This window comes from Eptatretus burgeri, chromosome 1, assembly GCF_056783735.1.
Source record: "Eptatretus burgeri isolate ZD-2024b chromosome 1, Ebu_testis_v1, whole genome shotgun sequence".
Taxonomy (NCBI): domain Eukaryota; kingdom Metazoa; phylum Chordata; class Myxini; order Myxiniformes; family Myxinidae; genus Eptatretus; species Eptatretus burgeri.
Genome location: NC_140961.1, coordinates 133,499,530 through 133,512,029, shown reverse-complemented (window position 1 = coordinate 133,512,029; position 12,500 = coordinate 133,499,530). Strand labels below are relative to the sequence as shown.

The following is a 12,500-nucleotide window of genomic DNA, read 5'->3' as shown; positions in this document are numbered from 1 at the left end:
ACATAATCGCCCTCAACCTTCCTCAGGAAGTTTCGTTGCACTGATTCCTGCAGGGTGCAAATGCATCAATGAACAAACACACAAACAAACCAGTAGTTTTTGCGAATTGCAATTTTTTTGTACACATAGTCGAGGCTCGTGGAAGAGGTAGTCCTAGGACACTGAACAGATCAGGACGCAGCAGGACAAAAGGAACAGCAGAGAGAGGGGAAAACACCAACAGCAGAGCCGAAGGCCAAGACAGAAGGAGGCGGACAAGCAATGCGTGTGAGGAGGAATGGGGGGCTGGGGAGGAATGGGGGGCTGGAGAGGATGCATGGGGTGAACAAGATGTAAAACAGAAGGACACTCTCAGGAGGGAAAACTATAAATTTGGAAGCAGGTGGTCAAGGAGGGTAGAAAAGATCATGGTTTTGGATTGGGAATGATCTGAGATGGTGGTAAACAGCTGTCTTGAAGACCTGGAGGGAATAATTAGTGGATAAGAGACAAATAAACTCGGTATATGTGGTTGGACCTCAGATTCCAGAACCATGAGCTATACACTCAGATGGGAACGTTAAACAGCAAAATGCAATGGTCTTGGCGTTACAATTGATCAAAAATGTGTCGTGTTCGGATGTACCATAATACGCGTCATGAGGAATCAAAGTTTCAGTTACCAAAGTGCAAGCTAACAATTAACCATTTTCACCAAGACTATTTATCATCATTATCATGTGTCACACACAGACTCACCATGCCTCCACCCATGTTCCCTGAATGATTTCCTGAGCTGGAAGGTGATTGTATCATATTTCCATTATCCATCAATCAGGGGATCTAAAGAAAGGATGAAATACAGATTTACATTTGTACTTTATGTTTTATGAACATTTATTGCAAGTTCGGTATAAACTTTAAAAATTAGTAAATTAAACCATTAATTTGTCATTCCTTGTGAGACTAAACCATATAGCCAATCAAGTGAGTAATATTCCTTCTTCTCCTCTCTCATTCCCATCCCTTTTCTTTTCCTACATCTTTCACAATCTATTCTCCAAAGCCACCCATAACCTTGACATGGCATTGTGACCCAGATAACACTTACAACATTTGTGTTAGGGTCACACCATGTGATGGTAAATATCAAACATATTGTTGCGGACCCAGGTTCACGGAGGGACTACGAATGTGGGGGTATCCCTGGACTCACCGGGAATCAAGACCGTCACACACGAATAAGTCTGTATCGCTAATCGACCGCAAACCCAACAATTTAACCTCGTGACCTAGTGTCCTCCGTCTGACGACCATTTAACTGTGGTACACGCAGTCTCCTTATCAGGGAATCACGCCCTCGATGCGTACTTGTATTAAACTTGCTGTATCAGGTGCAGCCGAGCGGAGCTTCCAAGTACGAACTGACTTATAAGCAGATTGTTGGGGGTATAACTTCCTGGCTAGGCTAATGCACGGACCATGCTGGACCAATAAAGGAAAAGACGAAAACGAGCTGGGCACATTTATAACAAATCAATTTATTACAACAAGGCGAGCAAAATTATGTGGCACAATTATCATGTACAGCAGGGGAAAGCAAGGAATTTGTGGATGCGGCAAAAGAAATGCAAATGTTTACAAAACAAAGAACAGTGCAGAGGTACCCCGATAAACTTCTACAATCTTAACTTATGTTACAGGTAACAGGTGCCATCATGCACACACGCACACCCGAGGAAATTGGAGGTAGCCCAGAAAGAGGAGAGACAGTTGAGGTGTAGCAACCTCGTTTACCTGGCATGGTAAACGGACATACGCAACTTAATCGCTAAGGAAGGGGAAGGAGGGAGGAAAACAGGGGGTGTCTATGGTATGGGAGTGGAAGGTGCAAATGCGGCGCAGCATGTCGTGCAACATGATGCAAGAGGAAGATGTGAGAGGTGCGAGTCAGTCATGCTCTTTTAGCTTGTGCGTTCTCAGTGGATGAGGCAAAGATGGGAGAAAAGGATGCATGAGAGAAAGAATTAACGGAGATGTGTGAGAGGTCTGTAAGTGTGAATATTGGCTGTGGAATGCAGCCGAAGCTGAGCGGCGATGACCCGGGGATGATCCCGGTTCATCCTGGTCACAGCTCTCTCCACCTCGCTCGCCTTGCATGATTGCTCCGCTTTCTCTGCTCGGTTGTGCTGGCTCGTGAAGAGATTCCGCTCAAATGCTAGACGGAGTAGAGATCCTGGACGAATGACTCCCTTGGCCTGGCTTGCTTCCCTTTTCGAGCCTGAACGAGGAAGGGGCCAAAAATCAGATCAAAAGACCCTGTAGGCATTCCTGAGCTCCCCCATTGGCTCATAACAGTCACCCCGTGCCGTAGTCCCGCCAGGCTGCAGAACTGAAAATGGCTTCAGGTGCCTTTGAGCCCAGCCACGTGACGGAGCTCTGAAATTAACATTGGGTGAGGGTCTTCAGGATGCTCACTGGCCCTTCAGGACACTCACTGAACGTGTGCTGGACTCAATTTGAGTGGGGATACTTGGGGAAACCCTGGAGCTACTCACACATCTGAATGAACCCCAGCTCACGTTTACGCTTCGAATTACACGCCGAAACACCCCAGCTCACAATGTCTTCGTTCCTCCAGCACGCTCAGAGACTGGTGAGCGTCCAGGGGCTGATGGCAGTTGCGGCAGTTATAGTGAGTTGAGGGAAGCGTTGTGGCATCTGCGGTAAAAGTGAAGCAATTGTGGTGAAGAGGTTGGGCATAAGTTGTTGTGGGGATTTTAGAAGGCGTTTGAAGTGCTTACGGTGAGCGTTGTAGTGGTGTGGTGAGTAATGTAAAGTCTGAGGTGAGGCATCAGTTGGTTTATGGCATGCCATTTGAACGGGAAATGACACGCGTATGCAAATGGGCTTCCATGGTGCCGTGTCTGTTCGACGCCCCTGGTGACGTTACTAATCTGTGTGTGTGCTTGCGTGGTTTGTGTATGAAATAAAGGGAAGTAAGGAGATGAAAGAATAAAGGACTGAAGACCAAATTAAAAGAGCCCTCTGCAACGCATCTCGTCCCATTTACCCACTAGACATATGTAAAGGGCTAACTAAATGATTACTAACGAGATAACTGCCTTAGGATCGCTAAATGTTGGGTGCCATTGCCTCGGAGGAGTGCCGGTTTTGCAGAACCGCAACAATATTAAAGTATCATTTGAGCTACATGTTAGAAAGGACTAAATAACGGACTAAGTTTATGAAAATTGACGAGGGTTAATTGATTTTATCAATCAAATCACTGACCAAATATGGCACTGGAGTATCAGGAGGAACCCGAATAAACAAAGATGGAGTCATCAGGAGGAACATGGATAGGATTTGGGTTTAGGCTGTTACTCCTCTCCCCTCAAACCCACCCAGGTGCAGCCAGGTGAGCTTTATGGAAACTATTTGCAAGATTCACCCCTCAATAGACAAACAAAAAGAAAGGAGAGATGGAGACGAAGAAGAAACCGCGCACACACACACACACACACACACACACACACACACACACACACACACACACACACACACACACACACACACACACACACACACACACACACACACACACACACACACACACACACACACACACACACACACCTTACCACTTCTTATGTTACTACCATGGAATGTGCACAGGAATCCACAAACGCACAAATCAATACCGAGGCCCTGGAACTGTTTATAATGAAGTTCCCCTTTTTGCTAACCACTGACACTAAGAAGAAAGGTATTACTGTGACAATGCAAGTTCGATATGTAAAGGTCTCAGGTTCGATTTATTTCCTTGATGCGACCTCAAGTTGGAACAGGGTAGTGGTCGCCCTACTCAGTCTCGCAAGTTGTTACAGAACTCCTTTCTGCCCCAGCTGGTGATGTCACATGGAGAATCTTCTTGGTAAGTCCATCCATCCATCCTGGAACTTCTCTAGAATTCCTTTATATCCCTCGTGATGTTCCATTGTCGAGGTTAATAACAAACCAAGGTATAACATGGGAACGAAAACAATCGCAAGGAGATTAAATGCACCACAAAAGGAAACTCCAAAATGACGTGTGATTCAGTCCTGATGGACCTTCACAAGACCTTTGTGTCCGGTCTTGATAGAGAGATGAGACATGAGGATAGTCATTGTACAAACACACACACAGCTCTGCTACGCCTGAAGCCCTGAACGATATTATCAACGGCTGGTTATCAGTTAACCACATCGTGCCTCGTCAGCTTTGGGACATTCAATAATTCATCTTTGAACAAACAACCAAAAAACACTAATCTCTGATGCTGGTCGGCTTACACTGTGTTTTGGATGTTGTAGTTATCGTTGTGGTATTAGTTGTGTCGGTTGTTGTATTTGCCTTTATAGGACAACGCATGACATCATGATCATTTTGATGTCACTCAGATGCTGGACCTTATCATTTCATTGTGAGCACTTCGGTCAGTTGCGTGGACTGTGTACAAGTTGATGAAGTTGATGACATCCAAAACTAGAAGGGAAGTCGGGAGAGCGCATACCTCCGCCACACAAGTCGTGATCCACGAGAACATATCGGGCCCATGACATGTTTGAAATATGCTATATATCGTTTTTGGCCCTCTCAATGGTGAAGAATCACTTCTAAAATTCTAGTATCCAGATCTGGATCTTCACCAAAATCGAATCAATTCATCCTCGTCACACACCCAACCTGTCCACCAAGTTTCGTCCAAAACTTTGTGAGATATCCAGCTCACAAACAAAAAGACAAACAGACAGGGTCGAAAACATCACCTCCGTCCACCTTAGGTGGCGGAGGTAATAAGATTCTTCTTCCAATTTATTTTACTAAACTATTGATGAGATGTATAAGCTTCTACACAAATGTCTTCATTCCGAGTTGATGTCTCATGGATAAAATGTCCCATCCTGAGAGACTCTGAGATGTTTCCTCCTCTCATTTGTCAATGGCACTTTTTTTTAAACCAGTTTTAATGTTTCTGTTCAATGTCTTTTTGCTTCAGGGAGTTCAATCCCCGATGTACATCTAAATGTTTAGTTTTATATTTTAAAAATAAAGGTAAAATGAGGCTCATGCAAGAGAAGAAAGAGCCAATAGTCAACGTGGGGAAAAGGTAAAACGGCGAGGCATCAACAAATAGGTTCACCAGAGCACAATGAGAGGGATTGCAGAGAAAGGAAGGGAACAGGGTCCAAGCAGGCGTAGTCAAGCTTGGTAGAGGAAATGCGAGAGACCAAGAAATGGCGATCGACAGCAGACTTGAAATCCTCGAGGGAAGACCTCAAATCCTCCTTTGTGCAAAAGTCTTTCCTTGGTGCACCTGAGCTCCTGTTAACCCACAAGGCTTTCATCCACAGCTTGGTGGAGTACTGCTCTCCCCTCTGGGCTGGTGCTCCTGCCTCACATCTTGATCAGGTTGATACCATGGAAATGAAGGTCTTCAAGATCATTGGAATCTCTGGCAATGAAGCTGAGTCTATGGGCCGGTCACTTCGCTCTCGCAGACAGTTCGGTGGTCGCTCTGTCTTCTACCGCCTCCTTTCTGGTCTTGCATCTTCTGCCCCCCAGATTTGTCAACCCCTTTCTAGTGAAACTCCCAACATCCAGAACCACTGCTCACCTCTACTCATTCGTTCCTCCTTTTTTTTCTCCTGCCTCTAGAATCAACTTCCATACTCTCTTCAATCACATTCTTCCCTCCAGGTCTTCAAGACAGCTGTTCTCCCTCATCTCAAATCATCCCCCATCCAAAACCATGATCTTTTCTATCCAGATTAAACCACCCCCACCCTCCCAAAATTTTGCTTCTGTATCCATCTTGTGCACCCGTTGTGTCCTCCCCTACCTCATCATTACCTGCCTCCCTTGTTATACTGTCTCCATCCATTTTCTCCCTCAGCCCTGTGATTGGCATTTCCCCTTCTCTTTCTGGTGTTCCTTTTGTTATGTTGCATCCTGATCCATTGTGTTCGAGCTCATACTCTTCCAAAAAAAAAAAATTAATAATAAATCAAAAAATAATAATAATAATGATAATCAACAGCTTCAGGGAAGATGGTTCCACAGGTGTGAAAAGGGTATTCTTCATTCTTCGTTCATGTGCAGCACAAAGCTGCAGGGTAGCGTCATTGGCCGAGGGCACAGCTGTGCCACTGATGCAATACACTCTGTAGGTTAGGGCCTGAATTTGGAACATGGCCATGGTGCCGACGATAGCTCACCTACTCTTCACAAAGGTCACCAAGGGATCTTTAACGTTCACCAAATAATGTTGGCAGACAGGACTCCCATTTAACATCCATCCAAGGGACGGCACACACATTGATGAATCACACTACCTACGCAACACCGGGAATGACAGCTTATAGCTGGGTCAGGATTTGAACCCAGGCTGGATAACTTAAAGCTAAGTGTGCACACCTCCAGGGCATCTTACCAGCCATGGTGAGGTTGCTCCTCAACATGATGTCACAGTCAAAAACAGCACCATAAAACTACTTTTGGAGGGACAGATGAGGTTTCTCAAGAAATCCAAAAATCAGGAAAACTTGCCTTAAAATTACTAAACTTCCAAGGTGTGAGTTTGATTTCCCTTATAATTAAGGGACTTCAACACAACAGGAAGCCATAAAGCCATCAAAGCCTGAACAATAGTTGCCAACACACGGTTGTTCCTCCATGCTCAAACCTTTTTGAAATGCTGAGCATCAAGCAAGTAAGCAGCACATGCCATTTCTAAAGTCTTTGGTATATATCTGACTCGGTCCGAGTTCAAACCACCAACCTCCCACACTCCGAGCAAACATTCTGACGAATACACCACAAAGTCTGGTTCTGAAAAAAGTTTACTTTAAGTTCATACAGACATTTACAAAGCGTTAAACTCGCCTGTTTCAGTGTTACACGTCGTCGAAATCAACTGGCATCCCTGTGATGGTGAACGGATATAACTGTTCGTTGATGCTTCTCTACTTGGAATCGCAGGGCAAGTTTTGGAATTGTTCTTTGAAACGCAGTATGTACAGAAAGTTCCAGAATGTTGAACAGAGAAAATGTTAACACAACACACGAGTTTACAACAAACGCATCATTGTGACTCATAATCTGAGATGAAACGAGGTCGAACATTGAACAACACAAAGCCAAAGCTATGGTATAACGATCATTTGATTGTTCAAGCAATGGGGTTAAACCAGTTAATCAAGTGTTCGTTTACCTCTTAAATGTGGAAAACACCATTTTTACTCTTCTTTTTAAAGTTAGACTAACTTTTATGAGAGTAACAGAGTGCAAGTACACAATCAAATCAATATAATGACACACCTGGCCTGTTCCATGATAACCTACCTGTCTGTTTCCTCTTCGTTATGCCTTGATTGCTGATGAGTACCGCGTACCTGTATGGGTGGCAGTGACATGGGGAGGGAGGAGTGGCTACAGCACGGGTTGTCGGAGTGGACTTTGATCATTAACGTGGTGAGGGCTAACACAAAGGGGTTATATCAGACAAGGTAGTTGGGGCTCCACAACAGCAGCGGATTGGTTTCACCGCATAAGTATCACCAGGTTAAAGTTTATCTACAACATCACCATATGACGTCGTGACATGGAAGAATGGGGATTACTCAGTTCAACAGGTTCAAGATCTCTCCAAGATCTCTTTCAAGACAAGTTACCTTCATAAGGACTACCAAGGCCATCGGCCCACTCTGTTTTTTTGTTTGTTTGTTGCAAACAAAAAATTTCTTTGAAATTCTAAGAACAGGTACACAATGCACAATGTGGACATGTGGAAACATACCACTAACACTTATTGCAGGGGATCCACGGATATAAACGAGAACGGCACTTGGTGGAGCACGTACTCTACGTCCTCCACACCCTGAACCAAAATCGAATCGGCTTGTTCTTTTCACCGAACCAACTCATCCACCTAGTTTGGTAATAACTCGTGCACAACTTTATGAGATATCGTGCTATATACATATATATATATATATATATATATATATATATATATATATATATATATATATATATATATATAAATATATCGTTTTTTGGCCCTATCTCTCAATGGTGAAGAATCACTTTTTTTAAAATTCCAGATCCGAATCTGGAGATTCACCAAAATTTAATCGATTCATTCTTGTCACACACCAAACCGGTCCACCAAATTTCATCTGAATCCGTCCACAACTTGTGATATTCTGCACACACAAAGACAAACAGACAGTGGTAAAAACATAACCTCTGTCCACCTTCGGAGCAGAGGTCATAAACACAAACAGACAGATAAATAGAGACAACCTGGATACCAAGTATGTCTAATACAAATAGGTATCTGCAAAATAGGTGATGGTTGGACCAGGTCATGGACCTGTGACCGTTCAATCAACCTCCTCAACGTGTAAGCACCCGTGATCTGAACACCCGCTCCTTAAAATCTCTCCATATCGAGGTGTGCCTGTAGAAAGAAACACAGTTATGTAATTTACAGTTGATTCTGTTCATGGACATGCTAGCCACCACCACCACCACCACCAAAAAAAAAAAATCCCTCAAAAAGAAAATATTTTGGTGAATTGATAAATTATAATTATGGTCATAGACGCACTCATTCACAATGCAATATTTTAAATAATGCTTTCAAATGTGTGACACCTGTACAGGCCTGGTGATGATGGCGCGGTGCAAAAATCGAAAAAGAGAAATTCCACGTCAAAGGAAATTTCACTGGTGGGATCTTCAAGAAATATCTGCTTCGACTCTATTTGAAAATACCCTTTTTAATCATAACACCTCTGGGTGGACAACATTTCTCGGTTGTCTACCATCTGGAATCAGGACTTTACCTTGGTGGTAACTTTTACCTTATACTTGCAAATGTAAGTGCAATTCCTCGAGAAAATATTGTTATGGATTCCGGCGGTGTCGGGATTCGCACCCGACTCTTGACCCCAGTGTTAAGGATTCGGACGAGTGATGGGGCTCGCACCCTACTCTCGACAGCCAAATGTTGAATATTCGGCGTCAATTAATAGCACCGCCGTCTGCTTCGGCACAGGCCTCGGGTCACGCGCCTCGAATCGCGATACCAACGTACACCTGGACCTTACCAGTTGGGGGATTAGACCCCAGTTACAGACTGGTTTTGTCAGAGACCGAGCGAATTCTGCCAGTCTGTAACCATTTTGGTTTTATATACCAATCGAACGAATTGTTTCTCAGCACGGCACGGACAAACCCAAAGCGGCAAATTCATACGAATCAACCAGATTTATTGGGGACACATCGGGGAACACAACACAAGCAAGCATGCATGACAATGTTATAATCAATCTGTAACCCGTTCTTAACTAGGGAGCTATGGATTACGGGTTTCGAAGGGGACCCTAGCGAGATGAACCTTAGACAACATGCAGACAAGACACAGAGTACTTGGTGATGCTTCATGGACGAGAGGAAAAGTGTCAAAGGCCCGAATGTGGCTCGTGACAAGCCGATGTCAACAGATTCGAGCACACGGCTCGAGCACACCGCGCGGCAAGATGGCGGCGTCGTCCTTTTTCTTCTCCCGGCACCGCTTGCGCACGCAGCCTCGGTGCGTCCAGACCCCGCGAGGTCGACGGCCCAAGACGAAAGATCTGTGGTGGTGACTCTTGCCCAGCTAATCCAGCTCCAGCTGGCTTTTCACAAGGTCCAGCATACAAGTCCAGGACTGGCCTGTTCACCAGACAAGGCCAAATCGGGGTGTTGGGCTCCGCAGGCAGATCGACAAACGCGTCGAGCCGTGAGGTCAGTAAGGACAGAGGCTCCGTGGTTAGACGCAGGTTGAACCTGTCGATGACCTCCTCACAAAATCGATCGCCGACTCACACAGCAGCCAGTTCCTCTCGACGCCGATGACAGCCTTCCGCTAGTCGTTTCTATACAGCAGAAATCCTCACTCGACACTCAGGCTCAGTTACTCCCTCGGCAGATGGCCGACTCGACCCTCAGGTTCAGTTACTCTCCCAGCCGATGGCAGACAGACCTCATGCAGTCCCTTCCCTGCCTTTCTTTCGGCTCCCTCCTCATGAAAGCCAATCGCAAAACAGACACAGCCGTCCCCTGGACAGCTGATCGCACCACTTCGGCGCTCTCAGTTTCACCACCGCCTTCCCGGCCCTCGCTCGCCTCTCAGCCGACTGCTCCTCCCAGAGCACTGGGTGGAGACTATTGTCCGGAGAGGGGAAGGAAGAAGAACCTCTCTGTACACCACCACTGTACGAACAATGAACATGCTTCCTACACCTCCCGACACACATGTAACGTCCATTTACCAAACAACCTGGCTAAACATGCATTTAATGGGGGATCTGGGCTTATCCTATATTTAATAACACACTAAGGGCCATTTCCGCAACAATATTTTTCTTCACACCATGGGCACTGGGCAGGTACCTTCCATTCGTCCTGCGGAGTGCGTTTCTGGAAGTTGTACTGGTGGTGTCGCTTCTTCGACCAACTCCAGTCTCGCTTTATTTTGTTGTCCCGACATGGATGTCGTCTTCTCAACCTTGTTTTCTGGGCATCAATCACCTGACTTTCTTGTCTGCTCTTCAGTTCCAGCATCTCTCCCCAATCTTTTCCACTCGGCATTAATTGTCCATCTTTATTTTCCTTGCGACTGTTTCCATATCTATTTTATCCTGGCGAGCTTCCCCAGTTCCTGTTACGGTGCACGATGGTAGGCTGCATGAGGGGTTAATTGGAATTGTACGCACGTTCTTATGAACACATATACACAGACATCTTGGGTTCAACACACAAGAGAAAATGTACAATTGAAAAATTCCTGAGAGCAGCAAGATAGTGAATAGTTCATCATCCAACTTGTTCAAAAGGAACAATGGTGAGTAGTCTCTCAACAATTGTTTCTGTATTCTCACCGGCATGACGACAAGGCAAACAGGCATAAACTGGGCCGGCAGGCGTCGTTTGCCAGCCTCTCAATGGTGTGGTCATACTCAAATGTGGGGGGCAGGAACCCGCGGTGGCAGCAGATCAGGTGGCCGGCTTTAGCCGTAACCTAAACCTATGTGCTCCACTAATCCCTCTAACTAGCCCTATCTCCTTTAATCCCACCAAACCAATGTTTCTCAAACAGTTGGGCGCGGTCCTCATGGGGGTCGTGAGCAGGTTTCCATGGAGTTGCCTGCACTTCCACAAACTCACTTACCAACTAATTCACTTACAAACGGAACCTGGACTCCTTACTAATGCTTCCACTATCTTTTCATGCACATGTGAGGTGTACAAAAGAACGCTCTGACAATGCCTTGTGTGAGTGGAAGCACAAAGTTTCATTGGCAGTGTATAATCTCAGTGTCGCTGGTTTGCATACCCATCAGAAGTAAAAACACAATACAGCCAGAAATCATTACATCAATTCTGTGCAACGAATAATTTGCTTTTCATCCATTGACTTCACAGAGAAAACTTCATTCGTTTGGAAACAAACGAATTCTCTGATGGCCAGAACCTGAGACTCCTTACTGATGCATACGTGGGAAGTTGGAGGTGAAAACCGGATTGGTAGGAATTGAAAGCGGGGGTTTTTTTATTTTATTTAATTGACCAGAAAATACCACCCGCCGCTTCACTGATAGGAATACTGAGAGGAGGGTGGGGGGAGAGGGAGAGGGGGGGAGAGAGTGAGGGGGGAGAGGGAGAGAGGAGGAATGGGGAAGTGAGGAGGGAGGGAAAGTAAGGAGGAGTAGGGAAATAGTAAGCAGTGTTCGGTGAGAGGAAGGGAAGGCAGAGGTGCGGTGGAGCGTTAATTACGATTCATACTGTTTCATCAAAATGATTCTGCATAGAATAACAGCGAAGATGGAAACAAAATAATGTCTGAAATCTATTTTCCACCTGCAAGAATAAAAAAAACGCCCCGATGCATCCAGAGACAATCTCCCGTCCGGACGTAACCACCATCCGGATATGTCCAGAGACAGAAAGAGGGATAGGCATGGGAGGATGATGCTGCACTGCATTTGGATGGGGGTAGAGCTGTAGAAATTACGTGTGTGTCAATTTCCACTCACGTGTGATCATACAGTGGTTAGATGAACGCCGGCAGTCTCCGAGTCTTCATTATGCTCAGCAAACGTAGTGCTGGCGGTAATGGTGAAAGTAACCTAGATGCAAGTGGCCACTGTTCCTCCGAATCCAGGTCGATGACAATGCCTATAAAGTAAGAACATTTGTCTGCTCAGCGAGAGTGATCCCCCTGGAAAAAACTTCAGGAAACCACTGACAGTCACGAGGGAAAACGGATGAAGATGAACAACGATGAAGAGGAAAAACGAAAACCGAAAGCCAAAATAATCGAGCAGCACTCGTACTTGCTGGAGCTTCACCGTGCCGCAGATCTCTGCTCTCGTGTGATTCTTTTTCTCCTTTTTAATTCATTTTCTTCCCTCATTTAGAAAAGT

General features: G+C 45.3%; 1 protein-coding gene across 6 annotated transcripts in view; it reads right to left on the bottom strand.

Moving 5' to 3' along the window:
* LOC147035465 (high affinity copper uptake protein 1-like) overlaps positions 1 to 7,527 on the bottom strand; it is a 29,160-nt gene extending 21,633 nt beyond the window's left edge. Inside the window, exons 1-2 of one of the 6 annotated variants that reach the window (XM_085898934.1) lie at positions 7,369 to 7,527; positions 739 to 822 (exon numbers count right to left, since the gene is read on the bottom strand). In XM_085898934.1, coding sequence (XP_085755060.1) covers positions 739 to 810 — 72 coding nt within the window. In that variant the 5' untranslated portion in view covers positions 811 to 822; positions 7,369 to 7,527. The other 5 variants (XM_085898962.1, XM_085898955.1, XM_085898979.1 and 2 more) reach the window with 5 other exon arrangements.
* Between the last annotated feature and the right edge of the window lie 4,973 nt (positions 7,528 to 12,500).